We start from the raw sequence: 16,248 nt of genomic DNA, 5'->3' as shown, positions 1-16,248 counted from the left end.
ATCCACTTCTTTTGCTGCATTCTAACTCAGTTCCTGGCAAAGAGTAGTGCTCAGTAAATGGTTGGTTGTTTTTACAGTGATGAGGATGAGGACAACATTGTCCTGAACCCTGTCTTCAGGAAGCTTATCTCCAGATTTGCCTCTTAAGAGGCAAACTTCAGAGTCCATCCTGATACCATATTAATCTTTTCAAAACAATGCTTTCACCCATCAATTCCCCTGCTGGAGAAACATCAGGGGAATCCACATTCCTATAGAATTACAGATTCTTCTTAATTCATTTCTTATCCTTTCTAAAAAAGCCTTTTCTCAAGATTTTGTATTTTATGACTGGAATTCCCTTCAGAAATCCCTGTATTTTGTATTAACTATGGTTAATATAGGACCCAATTAAGTGTGCACTCTGTGTGTGTGTGTGTGACATGCTTAAGATTTGAAGATGAGAGTGAAAAAATTCATATTTTACTACAATTTAAATGAGCAGTACAAATGGAGAAATAGAACTAGATTTTAAGATTGCAGGTTTATATAATCATATAATAATGAAGTGTTAAGCATTTCCATCTTTAAAATGTCTGCTGTTAGCTGAACTAAAATACCTAAAAGGAGCATATGCTTTTGATAATGACAGACTAGGAAATATGTGGATCAGCTCTCCACATGAGAACTAGAAGAATCAGACAAAATATTTTTAAAAATATCTCCATGAAGGGCAGTGAAGAATTAAGAGGCCAAGATCCTGGAGAGATGGGAAACCTGGAGAGGTGAGCTCAGCATTTGGGGCTGCTTTTCCCTTAGAGGAAGCTGCCAGTTCTAGAAGAGACAGCTGAGAGGCTGAGAAGTGAAGCAAAGCTTTTGACAACCTCGTAGGGCTTGGGGACCAAAAATTGGAGTTCAGAATCTGCCAGAGAGAGGGTCTCAGGTCTGAGTCTACTAGTGCTAGTGGGTTGAGACCATGAAGGGGTATGCCCTTGGACTAAGAGTGAACTAACTGCAAATAGCCTGGCCCTTGCAAGTATTGAAGCACAGCTTCAGATAATCTGTCCTTATAATTAGATTAAATTAACCCCTGTTGTTAGTTTTCCTAGCTGCCTGCAAGAAACAAATGTAAATCTGCTTTAAGGGAAACTAGCATTGTAGGCTTCAGTTATTTCCTCAGTTTTTAAAATGTAATGTCTAGCTCTAAATAAAAAATAAACAGAGATACTACTGCACATCCATTAGAATGGCTAAAATCCAGAACACTGACAGGATATGGAACACTGGTAAGGATATGGAACAATAGAAACTTTCATTTATTGCTGGTGGGATTGTAAAATGGTACAGCCATTTTGGAAGACACTACGGCAGTTTCTTACAAAGTTAAAACATAGTCTGGCCATACAGTTCAGCAGTCATGCTCCTAGGTATTTATTCAGATGAGTTGAAAATGTATGTTCACACACACAAAAAAACTGCACACAAACGTTTGTAGCAGCTTTATTCATTATTGCCAAAACTTGGAAGCAAGCAATATGTCTGTCCTTCAGTAGGTGAAGGTTAAAAAACTTTGCTATATCCATACAAGAGAATATTATCCAGTGACAAAAAGAAATGAGCTATTAAGCCATGCAAAGACATGGAAGAACCTTAAATGCATATTGCTAAATGAAAAAAGTCAGTCCGAAAAGACTATATACTGTAAGATTTCAAATATATGACATTCTGGAAAAGGCAAAAGTATGGAGACAGAAAAAAAATCAGTGATTGCCAGTTTGTGGGGTAGGAAGTAGGGATGAATAGGTAGAGCACAGGGAATTTTTAGGGCAGTGAAACTATTCTGTATGATAACTGCAGTAGTACATACAGGACAGTATGCATTTGACAAAACCATAGAACTGAACAACACAAAGAGTGACAATGTAAACTGTGGGCTTTAGTTGATAATAATGTATCATTATTGGTTCATCAATTTTAACAAATTTCTGTTAATAATAATAATTTTAAAAATAGCTGCATGAGGAAATAACATTGAAAATCAAGAGAAGTAACAATCAATATAAAGAAACCCCCCATAGGGGATCCAGGTAATGGAGTTATCAGATACAGAATTTAAAATTACCATGTTGTAGATGCTCAGAAATAAAAGAAATGCTTGAGAATTGACCAGAAAACTAGAAAACATTTTTTAAAATGGCAGGTTTAGAACTAAAAAACACAATAACTGGATTATGAACTCTGTGTATAGATTTAACAGCATCCTCATCTGCCTCCTCAAGGCATGAGCAGAAATCAGTGAAGCAGAGATTATACAATAGAGAAAATTTAACTTGCCAAGAGCTGATCAATCTGAAAAGATTGATAAAATGGCTTCTCCCCAAACTCCTCATAAAGTAGGTAGGGTAGGTAGATGAATAAACACAAGTGGACAATATAATGAATGAAAAAGGGGTATCACTATACATCTTATAGATATTAAAACAAAAAGACTATTATAAGAACATCTGTGTTAATTATGCAATTTTGATGAAATGAACAAATTCCTTGAACATCTCAACAAAACTAATACAAGAAGAATTAGGAAATCTAAATAGTCCTGTATGCATTAGGGAAATGGACTCCTTAATTTAAAACCTTCCATAGAGAAAATGTGGTATTTATATATATATTGCAAAATGATTACCACAATAAGTCTAGTTAACATCCATCACCATACATAGCTACAGAATTTTTTTTCTTGTAATGAGAACTTTTAAGATATCTCTCAGTAACTTTCAAATATGCAATGGAGTATCATTAACTATAGTCACCATGCTGTACTTTACATCCACAGGACTTACTTATTTTATAACTGGAAGTTTGTACCTTTTGACCTCCTTCACCCATTTCACCCAGCCCCTGCCTCTGGCAACTGCCAGTCTGTTCTCTGTATCTTTGAGCTTATTTTATTTTATTTTTAAAAGATTCCACACGTAAGTGAGATTATGTGGTATTTTTTCTTTCTCAGTCTGGTTTATTTCACTTAGCAAAATGCCCTTAAGGTCCATCCATGTTGTCACAAATGGCAAGATTTTCTTCTCTTTTACGGCTGAATAATATTCCAGTGTGTGTATCACATCTTCTTTATCAATTTATCCATTGATGGACACTTAGGTTGCTTCCATGTCTTGGCTGTTGTAAATACTGCTGCAATGAACATGGAGGTGCATGTGCCTTTTCAAGTTAGTGTTTTTGGTTTTTTTCACTAAATACCCAGAAGTGGAATTGCTGGAAGTTCTATTTTTAATTTTTTGAGGAACCTTTGTGTTATTTTCCATAGTGGCTGCATAAATGTACATTCCCACTGACAGTGCATGAGGGTTCCCTTTTCTCCACATTCTCACCAACACTTGTTTCTTGTCTTTTTGAGAATAGCCATTCTGATAGTTGTAAGGTGATATCTCATTGTGGTTTTGACTTGCATTTCTGTGATGATCAGTTCTTTCTTTACATACACAACAATTAGAAAATAAAATATATACCATTTACATTAGCATAAAAAATATAAAATAGGAACAAATCTAATAAAAGATAGGTAAATATTGCTAAGAAAAACTAAAGAAGACCTAGATAAAGGGAAACTATACCACGCTTGATTTGAAAGACTCAAAATTATTAAGATGTCAGTTCTTCCCAAACTGATCTGTAGATTGAGTGCAATCCTAATCAAAATTTCATTAGTTTTCCTTGTGGAAATTGCAAAGTAGATTCTAAAATTCATATGAAAGTACAAAGGACTAGAACAACCAAAGCAATCTTAAAGAAAAACAACAAAGCTGCAGGACTTACACTACTAGATATCAAGATTTACTTTAAGCTACAGTCATTAAAACAGTGTGGTATTGGCATAAGGATAGACAGACAAATGGAACAGAATGCAGTCCAGAAATAGTATATGAACACCTGACTTACCACAAAGTACCACTGCCTTTCAGTAGGGAAAGGATGGTCCTTTAAGGATGTGGAGTCAATTGGTTATCATTAACCCAACCTAATTAGATAAAAACTGCAGACCCAAATGTGACAAGTAAAAAAATAAAGCTGCTAGAAAAAAACTTGGGGAGAAAATCTTAAGATCTTGGGATAAGATTTTTTAAACAGGACATAAAAAGCACTAACTGTAAAAGATATGGTTGATAATTTGGATTTTATTATAATTAAGGACTTCTTTTTATAAAATGACACTTATGGGAAAAAATGTTACCACACACTGAGAGAAGGTCAATCTGCAACACAAATATCTGACAAAGGATTCATATTCTGAATATATAAAGAACTCCTACAAATAAGAAACAGATTACTCAAAAAAAAATTTATTTTAAACAGGCGAAAGACTAAGACAAGCACTTCACAAAAAAAGGATATCCAGATGGTCAGTATGCATAAGAAAAGGTAATCACCCTCATTAGATAACAGGAAAATGCAAATTAAAGCTACAAGTGACATATTATTCTATTCCACCAGAGTAGCTAAAATTTATAAAGACCGACCACACCAAGTGTTGGTAAGGATGTAGAGCAGTTAGAACTCTTGTATATTGCTGGTGGGCATGTAATTAGTAATTAGTTAGAACCACTTTAGAAAACTGACAGTTTTTACTAAAGATAAAACATATGTATACTGTATGACTCATTCCTGGGTATATACTCAAAGAGAAATGAGGACACATATCTACCAAAAACATATTCAGGAATGTTCATAAAACTTTATTCATAGTAGCTTCAAAGTAGAAAACAATTCAAATTCGTATCAGTAGGAGAAGGGATAAAATATAGTGTGTTTGTAAAATGGATAACAACATAACAGTAGAGAGGAACTGTGACATGCAATAACATGGCTTAGCCATAGGGATAAAATGTTGAACAACCAAAAAATCCAGAAACAGAAGTGTATATAGTGTATGATTTCTTTGATGTGGGTAGGTGAATGAATAGAGTCCTGAGTCACCTGTAAATATATACATACTTGTGCTAATAAAGGACAGAAGGGTGGTTCCTGGGCCAGGGTAGGCGATGAATGAGCTACACCTGTAAGCAGTAACGAATAAATCTCGCAGTATTGAGTGAAAGAAAAAAAGCCATCTGTAAAAGAATGTGCACTGTGACTCCATTTGTATGAAGTTCAAAAATACGCAAAACTAAACTACAGCTTTGGAAGTAAATTAGTTGGTTACCTTTTCAGAGGACAGAGGGGGTAGAGATTGAAAGGAGGGAAGGGTAGGGGCCCTTTTGGTACGGCAGTGCTCTTGACCTGTGAGGTAACAACACCAGCATTTGCTTCGTGGTTTTACATTTTGCTTTACATTTACATTATGTGCATTTTTCTGTAAGCCTGTTATACTTAGGTAAAGAGTTAGAAACCAAAAATCTAAAAGGTCTGTAGCTACTGATTGTCAACATTTATAGGTGTTTTTCTGTAAAAACTAAAAACAACCTGTTTATAAAACTGAAAAAGTATTACCTTTTTTCATTTACTACTTTTGCATTATACATAGATTTTTCCACATTAGAAAATTTTCCCTTTGTGAAGTTTAAATTTTTTTCTTTTTAATATTTAGAAAGGCATGCTTTCAAACTGAGATGCATCCATAATCAGTCTTATCTGTCTGATCCTTTAATTCACTTCTTTGGTAGCAATTTATCAGTTGCAAACATGCTTTTAAATTTTAAATTTATAGTTGTTTTAAACCCATGATAATCTTCTGGGAAAATGAAGAGTCATGATTATGAGGTGACAGGCAAACTCAGTAGTAAAATTTGACTCCTTCCCTTCCTAGATTTTTTATTTGCACAATTTCCTTATTGATATCAATTTTCTGGTTTGACATTTATAATAGTTCTGTTTGTCACGTTGAGGATATGAGGTAGATCTGTGTTTTATTATCTTTAAAATTTTTAGTACGCATCATATCTACTAATCTTTGCTCCTAGTATTCCCTGAAAATACTCATCTCTAAGTAAAATTTTTTTGGTGAGTAAAATATTCACTATATAGCTTTGTTCAAATAGGAGAGTATGTATTACCATACTTGCTCATTATTAATTGTTTCTCTTTTTCTAGAGAAAATCTCTTCATGAAAACAAGTTGAAGAGAATGCAGGAAAAGGTAGAAGTCTTGGAGGCAAAGAGAGAAGAATTAGAAACAGAAAATCAGGTGTTAAATAGGTAATGTGTTTGTATGTATACACATCCCATGTGGCTATTTTGATATTATACAACTTTGTTTCTGAGTATAATGCACTTGGGTTTCTTTTAAAATATACATTTAAAAGAACTCTAAAACTATTCATTAGACTCCTAATTCATTATCTTTGCTATTTTTTTTTTCTGATTGAATGTTTCTTCAAACCAAAAGGTCTTTAACACATGCGTTTGTATTACAGTTGGGACTGACAGGAGAGGTCAGTCGCTGGCTTTGGTAGCCAGGAGTGGTGTGAATCCTTGCTACTGAGACAAGACAGTTTAGTGATTACGAGTTCTAAAATTGTGGCCACAACTTTGAATCAAAGTTCAGTTTTTAAGTTTTTTGGTATGGAAAATATTATTGGGCAGTAGCTTCTGGTTTTTCACTTACATCCAAGCACAGCTAATAATCTGCATCATTAGCATTTTTGATCAGAGAAGATTTACCATATTAAGTTAGTGGTAGTGGCATTGTATGACCCATGTGATTCAAGTTAATAAAATCTTTTCAAATTCAGGTGATTAGTAGTAGTCTTCAGCATTTAGACAGTATCAGACTTTTCTGTAATGGGAATTGCCTGTATAGCAAGCAGTGATGTTTTATAATGTGCACTGGTCTTCTGGGTATAATTATTACCAAAATGTGAACAGTTGTGTTTTTTTTAGAACATCCAAGAGGTTTCTAGACCGTGGAATAAATGCCAACTTTATAATACTCTCTGTTCCAAAGTAAGAAGCCACCAGATTCATTCTAAAACAAAATTCAACTTAATATTTCAAAATTAATGGTTATGGAGGAGGTGTTACCAATTCAAGATTGGGCAGCTATGGCACAGATCGCCTAGAACTTCAAATGGTTTTGAAACTATATTTGATTACTGGTGTGATTGATCGTCAGGAAATTTATGTCCAAAATCTGTGAAGGCCTGAAAAGTGGGTTTTTTATCAATGTCATTTCCCCCTAAAGTTGGGTAGCTTTACCTTTGTCATTAGGTACATTTAAAAAAATTAAATTGGACAATATAAAATTTGCTATATTTGACCATATTTCACGTACAAAAATGGCATTCATAAGATTCAACCTAGGGCCTCCCTGGTGGCGCAGTGTTTAAGAATCTGCCTGCCAATGCAGGGGACACGGGTTCAAGCCCTGGTCCAGGAAGATCCCACATGCTGTGGAGCAACTGAACCCGTGTGCCACAAGTACTGAGCCTGTGTTCTAGAGCCCATGCGCCACAACTACTGAGCCTGAGCTCTAGAGCCCACGAGCCACAACTACTGAAGCCCACGACCCTAGAGTCCATGCTCTGCAACAAGAGAATGCACTGCAGTGAGAAGCCCACGTACTGCAATGAAGAGTAGCCCCCACTCACCGCAACTAGAGAAAGCCCATGTGCAGCAACGAAGACCCAACACAGCCATAAATAAATAGATAGATAGATAGATAAATAAATTTCCCTTAAAAAAAAAGATTCAACTAGTATTTTATTTCTATTTGATTCCTGCAGTAAAATAAGGCACCCTTTTGGTTTAAGGAGTCTCCTTTTAGTTTCAGGATTCATGGGTTGGCGGGGTAAAGTGGAAATGAAAGTAAAAGTATCAAAAGATTTTTAATCTTTGATTAATTGGCAAATAAAACTTTAAAATCAGTTGATAGCCTGCAGGGCCAACAATAATGCATATAATTAAGATGTCATATCATGTTCCTGTTTATCTTTCTAGATAAACCAAATTTTATGTGTATATCATATATAGATAAATCTTATAATTTAGAAATCCTTCTCTTCCAATTAAAATTATATTCTGTGACTCATACTGTTCTTCAATAGAATGTAACTGTATTAAACAGAAACACTTTTTCTTTTTAAGACAAAATGTTCCATTTGAAGAATATACAAGGCTTCAAAAAAGACTAAAGGATATACAGAGAAGACATAATGAATTTCGAAGTTTAATTTTGGGTCCTAACATACCTTCAACAGCATCCATCAATCCTGTTAGCTTTCAGTCACCAGCTGTGGTTCCAGGCATGGAACTATCCTTTCCTCCTCATATGCAGGTATGAGCATTTATTTTAGGGAAAAAAGTTCGATAAATATTTCCATAAGTTTTCCCCTGTTTAAGTAGTTAAAAACCTGAATCTTTACCAGAAAAATCTGCTGAGAGGCATAGTAGATTTGAGTCTATCCTATCCTTTAGTGATGGTGCTAGGAGTAAAGTCTCCTATTGGGCAATTGAAAGGAAGAAGCTTAACTGATAAGTCTTTGAGTAACTGTTGAGTTTGTAGTCACTCATACAATACTAATTACTATCAACATTTACGCAAATGTACTGCACCATGTATTTTCCATACAATATTTAATCCTAATGAAAAATGCTTTGAGGGAAGGTATTAGTATTCCCAATTTGCAGATGAGGAAGCTGAGTCAGAGAGGTGAAGTGACTTGACTAAGGTCATAGCTAAGTGAGAGTTGAGTTTCATACCTAAATCTGTATAATTCCAAAACCTGAGTTGGTTCTACTTTATCAGATGTTGATGGAATCAAATTGATTGGATGATTTTCAGAAGATGAACTGTTAATAAGCAATGACATTTTGTAATGTTGTAAGCACTGAAGATTTTTAATGTTGTAAGTCACTGAATTGAATCTCAGATGAAGTGCTTTGTTTATATGATAAACTGCTATTAAACTCTCATCACATTAGAAAGTTGCCATATAAGTACACCTGGGCCCTACATTACTATTATCTAATTCACTCCCTGGTGAATTTTACACCTAGAGAGGAACAGACGTTGGGTTTTTGCTGAAGGCTACAGCCAGAGGCAGGAGAGAAGCGAGGACTAGTTGGTAGTCTAGACCGTGCTGGTGTTCTTAGACTGCTAAAATGGTCATCCTTTTCTTGCCAGATGTTGCAGGCCTGAATAAAAGAGGCACTGAGGCCACTGCCTAACAGTTATTTTTTCACCAGTTTTTCTAACAGTCTTTTTTGATGTGCTTTTTCTGTTGTGTGTGTTTTTTTTTTTTTCTCTTTCTGTGCTTTTAAGGAGGAGCAGCATCAAAGGGAACTCTCTCTACTTCGCAAAAGACTAGAAGAACTAGAAACAACACAAAGAAAACAACTAGAGGAACTTGGATTTCCTGGGGAATGATTTTCTTGGAGAAAAGGCAGATCAAAAGGGATGAAATCAGTGACTCAATAAGGCTTGAAGTTTTAACGTATGTGGTATTTAGATACTTTATTACTGTTTGCCAAAACACTTGAATGTGCCTCAAGAGAAGGTACCAGTACATGATGTATTGAATGAATGTCAGGATTTTAGGGTTATACTAATGATAAGTGAAGCACTAAAGCAGCTTCAGAGATATTTAGAATATTATTGACAACCCTTTGAGAATGTGAAATAAATGAACAAATAAAAGGAACTCATTAGGGAATCAAGTTTTAAAATTATTTTATTAATCTTACTTTGTTGAGTTTTTTGGCATTTTGTCTAAAACATGCCCATCTTGGATTCCCTCTTCCTCTTCTTTGAGATGCTTGGCAATAACAGGGTCAGTGAACATTTTCTGGTTTACTACATATGAGTTATAAACCTCTAGTTCTTGAAAAATGACAATTTTAAAGTTAGTATAAAAAAATAAAGATCTCTAGATATATATTATAAAACACTACCTTTTCTAAAAGCTGTGCACATAATTTATTAAAGAGCTTAATAAATATTTTTCTAACTATTGTTTTGTGTTTAATTTTGCTTTAACCGTACAGTGTAGAAGATCTCACCAATTTTGGCTTAGTTGGGTTAGGATTGATAGAAAATAACAGAGTACAAATAATTAAATCCTGTGGCTGTATAAAACAAGGGCCATTCATTGTAAAACTTGAACCCAGTGGGGTCCCTTTAGAAATATTGCTGGTTTTTAACTTTGCCTCCTACTGTTTTGGATCTATTGGATCTAACCAAACTGTTACAAATGTTTTATTTCTGTGTGTCCCTAAGTATGCCATCATTTGCTTTTTTTTTTTTTTTTATAAATTTATTTATTCATTTTTGGCTGTGTTGGCTCTTTGTTGCTGTGCGCAGGCTTTCTCTAGTTGCAGGAGCAGGGACTACTGTTCATTGCAGTGCGTGGGCTTCTCATTGCAGTGGCTTCTCTTGTTGTGGAGCACGGACTCTAGGGGCGCAGGCTTCAGTAGTTGTGGTGCATGGGCTTAGTTGCTCCGCAGCATGTGGGATCTTCCTGGACTGGGGCTCGAACCCGTGTGCCCTGCATTGGCAGGTGGATTCTTAACCACTGTGCCACCAGGTAAGTCCCCATTTGCTTTTTTATGTAACATTTTTAAGGCATTCTGCTGGAATAACTTCACGTCAACAAGGCAAAGCTCAAGTCTGCCGGACTAAGTGGAATGTTCATTATCCAGAAGTCTTCACATTCAAAGGTCCAAGTTAATTGATAGTGGAGGCCAGGAGTGAAATTGTGCAGCCTTAACATCATTTAGAAGAAACTAGATTTACTTACTATATATATAGCTGCTAATTTACAGAGTGTATACAGTGACACATTGTTTTTGAAAAATAATTAATTTCCATGGAGCCACTCAGAATTTAAAAATCTATTATAACTAGAAAATTTGAAGGAGGAAAAAGACAAAAACAGTCCACATTTACATCAAAATGTTTATTTTGGGATATAGACATTTAAAACATTCATCTCCAAGAACGGCTTCAATCAGGTATACAATAAGAAATAGACTTTAAATCCCTAATACAGAAAAAGGTAACAGAATTAATTTTTAAATGCTGCTGTAGACACTAGTGTTAGAAAAAGAAAGTTGTTTATAAATGGTTTTGCACCAAAAAAATATGCAAAGAAACTTGAAAATAGACAATGTTTGCCATTTGTTTCTCTGGTTGCTGTTTAATGTAGACCCAGTGACTGATTGTCTTCAGCACACATCTAATTTGGCCGTTTACTGCATTTGGCTAATGTGATCCAGATAGTGCTTTTCACTGGAGGATTGACAAACACGCTACATACATTAGTGAGTCTTCACACCACCTCAGTGAGGTAGGTTAGAAATATTATACAGAAATTGAGGCACAAAGAGGTAAGTGACTTGCCCAAAGTTCCCAGCAGCACAGTCCCTGGAAAAGAAGGTAAGTCTCCACACAGGACTCATGTGCCAGAGAGCTGGACAGGGACACCCTCATGTAGCATTTACTGAATACTTAGATAAAGCTGTAACTGATCCTTTGAGATTTCTTAGCATTTCTGTACCCTAAAGAAGGGAAGTCTTCTGGGCAACTCTCCTACCCTTGGCTCTCAGCTCTCCTACTGTTCTCTTGTGAACCCCTTCACATCAAGACTGTAGCAGCCTTAGATGGGGACCAGACCTCTCACCTTTATAAGTAACCTATTTGGTAGTATTTTTGAGGTGTGTCCATTGGACAGATAATGGTCAAAAGCGACAGGATTGGGAAGGTGCCTGTCAGGGCAATAAATGCTTATTTTCTCTGATCAGTTTGTGAGGTGTCACCTCTCACTCTTTACCAGATAGTGAGGAGCAAAAAGAACAGCATTCATTTAAGACAAATTCACATTTAAATCCTGATATCCCATACAGTGTTGGTAAATGATTTTAAGGAATGTGTGATCAATGTTTTATTTGCTACTTGAAAAAATTTCTTTCCTCAATCTGGGATTTGGAGCACGAAGGGTAAAGGTGCCACAAGGAAAGTTTGAGAGTTGCCAATTACACTTTTTACTTCTGGTTTAATAGAAGGAAAACACAGTGGTATTAAAGTTGGTCATGAGCAGCAAAAATTCAGGAATAAAAAATCAGCAATAAAAAGACTACATTATAACTAGATAGGGAATTCTTTTTAAAAAAGGCATGAATAAAACAGGTTTTTTTTTAACTCTTTCTCTTGTGAGGAATACTCTCAAAAAGTACATCGTAAGACTAAGATACCAAGTTGTATACTAATATTTTTCAGGCCATGGGCCTCAAATATATATATTCATATATAATACTCCAGTGTGAACAGCAATTTCATGAAATGTAAAATGTATTTTTTTTTAATCACACACAAGTATTTATAACCACAGGGTTCACCAGAAATCTAAAGCAAGGAGATAGTAATATAGAGATGTAGGATTAGGGGAGTGCGTTACTCTTCCACAGACAATTCTGATCGAAGTGTTGTTTAGACAGAAATAAGCTACTGATTTTTTTTTTTTTTTTTTTTACAATAGCCAACATGTCCACTATCATCAAATACATTTAATATGAAAAAAATAAAATGAAGAAAACGTACATACTTTAAAGTGTCTGGGTAAAATGATGTTGAATTTAAAGAAGCCTACTCCCTCTCCCTGCTTTAGAGTTCCTTAGTGAAATGGAGGTGAGTTTGATGGAGTACAGTCGGTGACCACTGAAAAACACGAGCCCTTTCAACAATGTTGCAACACTGTTAGTTTTTGGTTTAAAAACACACACACACACACACTCACAAATGCTAAGTGTACACACTACCAAATTCTGCGGTCAGCTTTTCCAAGAACTACCGGGGAAAGTTTCAATGCTGCAAGTCTGCAAGGTTGCCCTAACACCCCTACCTTGTTTCCAGATGACTCATTTCACATTTTGTTTTGATCACTGGCAGTGTCCCTTGTCTGCAGAGGTGCAGTGTAGTCACAAGTGCTACACAGCTGTAGTTTTCAAACAAAACCACGTATATCATTGTGCTTAAGTGGAGACTGTAGTTACAATACTGACCCTTGCTTACTGGCCCTGTATTCTCTGAACAAGGAGGCTGTTTGTGACAACCACTCCAACTCTATGTACAGAAGCGCTCCCACAGTACACACACAGGCACAGTGCTTGGTATGCTTTCTAAAAAGCTGTGCGTGTGCCTTGCTCTCTTAAAAAAGACAGTGCTCAAAGTGGAACCTATGTGCAAACTTAAATAATTAACGACACAGAGTAGCTTAAGCAGCCATTTTGCTCCCAAGTCGTCTGAAGAACTTTACCAGATTAAGCCAGGCCCCAGAGTGCTTACATCCACTTGCATTTCTTCTTTTCATCAAATAAGACTTTTACATGCAAGAGTTGTTTCTGAGCTTCTTCCAGCCCTCGTTCTCTTTCTAGTTTATTTAGAATCTGTTGACAATTAGAACAGTTATATTTTAGATATTGTGGTTTTAGCATTACAATTCTGTTTTTTTTGCATTCCTGATGCTGTGAGTGGTAAAATCTGTATGAAACAGATGCCAACATTTTCTTCAATCATTTACATACTCACTTTGCAAGTTGTTTTGCTAAGTCATTATCACAGGATCAACAACGCTTAGGTTTAAAATAGAAGCTCACAAGAAATACCAAACTATTTGCTTACAAATATGGGGCCAGAATTGCAAGGCCCTGTTTTATGCATTATGTTACAGCCATTCCAAGCACAGCAAGCATTCCTGGGCAGCCAACATGCAGGCAAGTATTTCTTCTTAAATGCAGCAGGCAGGGGCCTCCTGGTCAGAGATGTCTACTTCCCTTCCCTCCCCTCCCCTCCCCTCCCCTCCCCTCCCCTCCCCTCCCCTCCCCTCCCCTCCCCTTCCCTTCCCTTCCCTCCTGGGCAGTGTAGTCCCTCCTCTCCCCTCCCTTCCCCAGTGCTTCCCTTCTAACCCCTGACCCCTGGAAAGAGGGATGCTTATCATGTTTAAGGAACTCATTGCCTCTACCCTACCTTAGTGCTTCACTTGATCTTCAAGTAGCAAATGGAATTGGTGAGCTATTCTCACCATTGACATGGATAGCCTGTCCCAGCATGACTGAGTGGGGGGAATCAGGGAAGGGGGAATTAACATATTTGGAAACAGCGCATCTGATGACTGTGTCTGTGTGAATTCCCAAAGAAAAAAATCCAGATTAAGGAGGATTAATCATAAAGGAGAATGGTTTATTGAAATAGTTGCTTAAGTTAGAAATATGTCATACTTTTAACTACTGAATACAGAATCTAGGCGATTTAACAAGCTTAGCTTTCATTTTAGCAGATTATAACCAAGCATAAGCAGGCCCCTTTTATTAGGACCACTACTTACTCATCAAAGTTAACTGTGCCAGTATGGCTGTAGGCCCCATTAACTCAAATGTAAATGGTTGGTCCAAAGGCGAGCAGCATAGTAAAACCACGAGGGGCAGCAGCCACGTGCAGGGTCTGGCTTGGTGCCAGGATCCCCCATCTCAGACGGGCTTCCTGGCCTCCCTTTCTGGCCACTTGGGATGCCAGAGCTGTCCTGAGACCTACAGAATGCTTTATAACCAAATTCTGGTGACTGATTCATATCTTATTTTTTTAAATGTTATTTAAAATCTTACCTCATCAAAATATTTTACGATGTATTTGTAGATTTCTGTCAAGGCCACTTCTTCATTAAATTCATTTTCATGTTTCTTAAAGAAAGAAAGCCTTGTTGAGAGATTCTGAAATGGCTTTTTTTTTTTTTTTAAAGAAATATCCAAATCCAGTCTTTTTACTTTGCAACAATACCTTAGATTCCTGAGTTAAGAATTCTTCCATCTCTGAAGATGACAATGGAGGCAAATCCCTGATTGCTTTGTAATAAGACTTGACTTCCTCTTTGTAGGTTGGGATATCCTTGGCATAGAGAAGTTTATTAGTTGGTGCTTCCTGAAAAACAACCACCACCAAAAGAGTTTTTAAAAAACCATGGGGAATTTATAAGAGTACCAGTGTAAGCTGAACCTCCACCACTATTATCTCCTGGTAACAAGGATTCTTCATACAGTAGGCCTTCATAAACGTTGTTGACTGAATGACTGACTGCTATCCAGATAGTTCTGGTGAGTCACTGTTATTTTCAGGCAGATTAAATGCTAATATATTCTGCCTTCCTCTCATAGAAGAACTGAAATTATTATTTTTGCATGATTTTGAGTTACTGTAACAATGGAACTTATTTCAATCATAGTTCATTACTAATAGTTGTAAAAAGCCTGAATTAAAACATTTGCTCTCATCCTCACCCACCAGTGAATTCTGGCATTTATAAAAGGTTTGAGTGTAGTTCTGATTGAGCCCTTTATATAACCATGAACGTGGTAAGTAATTGGCAGTGGCAGATTTTTCTGCTTGTCCCTTCTATTTTATTAGATTATAAAGATCTTCCAGTGTCCTCAGGAAAGAGCATGGTCATTAGTATTGGTGGCTCTGATGTCTCATTTTGCAAAAATTCCCTGGCAGTTTGAATGTTTTTAAGTAATTTTAACAGTGATATTAAAATTTAAATGAAGATTTGTTTTTAAAAGTTATAATTTTGACAAAATTAACATCTACTGTCAAAGAAAAATTAATAGTCAATCTAAGAAAGAAATGGAAAAATGTATTTGAGCCAACCTGAGGATTATGACCCAAGGAGGTAGCCTCTCAGAAAGCTGTGAGCACTGTTTGGAAGAGGTAAGTGGGGGAGGCCTGTATCTGTGATTTGAGGGAAGGGGGATGTGCAATCAAATGCACATCTTGGTTGAAGTTTACTGCTATTTGTGAGGAGCAGATATCTTAGAAATGCACTAAAACCATTAACTAAGTATGGGAAGATTCAAGAAACTGAGTTCATAAAATTTTCTCTTGAAAATATCTAACTAACTGAGGGCTAGTTCTGCCAGTTTTCCCAGAGCACAAAATGCCTCATCCTGATCTTTGCCTTGAATTCCTTTCAGGGTGTATTATAGGTCAGTGACTGCAGCAGCTAATGACTTGATTCTTATAGAACTGGATGATGGGCATCATTTTTTATTTTGACCAATGTTGGGGAGGCATTTCATGACCAGGAATGCTTATTCCCAGGTCAGATGAGGATTTCATTGATAGGCCACTCACTGTGCTATTACTGAACGAGGTAGGCCCCATTAACAGTAGCCAAAAGCCTCTGGACCCACCTGTCTTACTAGTCTGTTATGGTCCAGGAATGGTCCAGGTTCCCTCCTGTTGCTTCTTCCCACATCTAGAATTACACTATTACAATCA

The 16,248-nt window shown here is 36.4% G+C and overlaps 2 protein-coding genes across 5 annotated transcripts in view; one reads left to right on the top strand and one right to left on the bottom strand.

Annotated features, from left to right (window-relative positions):
- The window catches only part of CEP83 (centrosomal protein 83), a 140,861-nt gene extending 130,975 nt beyond the window's left edge, over positions 1 to 9,886 (top strand). For all 4 annotated transcript variants that reach the window (XM_059934742.1, XM_059934744.1, XM_059934741.1 and 1 more), the window contains 3 exons: positions 6,079 to 6,182; positions 8,070 to 8,259; positions 9,247 to 9,886. In XM_059934742.1, coding sequence (XP_059790725.1) covers positions 6,079 to 6,182; positions 8,070 to 8,259; positions 9,247 to 9,351 — 399 coding nt within the window. In that variant the 3' untranslated portion in view covers positions 9,352 to 9,886. The remainder of the gene's footprint in view (positions 1 to 6,078; positions 6,183 to 8,069; positions 8,260 to 9,246) is intronic.
- Positions 9,887 to 10,864: 978 nt separating this feature from the next.
- Positions 10,865 to 16,248, bottom strand: part of PLXNC1 (plexin C1) — a 145,377-nt gene continuing 139,993 nt past the window's right edge. Inside the window, exons 29-31 of the mRNA XM_059936673.1 lie at positions 14,752 to 14,892; positions 14,580 to 14,654; positions 10,865 to 13,364 (exon numbers count right to left, since the gene is read on the bottom strand). Of these exons, the coding sequence (XP_059792656.1) occupies positions 13,260 to 13,364; positions 14,580 to 14,654; positions 14,752 to 14,892 (321 nt within the window). The 3' untranslated portion in view covers positions 10,865 to 13,259. The remainder of the gene's footprint in view (positions 13,365 to 14,579; positions 14,655 to 14,751; positions 14,893 to 16,248) is intronic.

The sequence above is a fragment of the Balaenoptera ricei genome, chromosome 10 (genome assembly GCF_028023285.1).
Source record: "Balaenoptera ricei isolate mBalRic1 chromosome 10, mBalRic1.hap2, whole genome shotgun sequence".
NCBI lineage: Eukaryota > Metazoa > Chordata > Mammalia > Artiodactyla > Balaenopteridae > Balaenoptera > Balaenoptera ricei.
The sequence above is the reverse complement of the archived record's forward strand: the minus strand, read 5'-3'. Positions and strand labels throughout refer to the sequence as shown.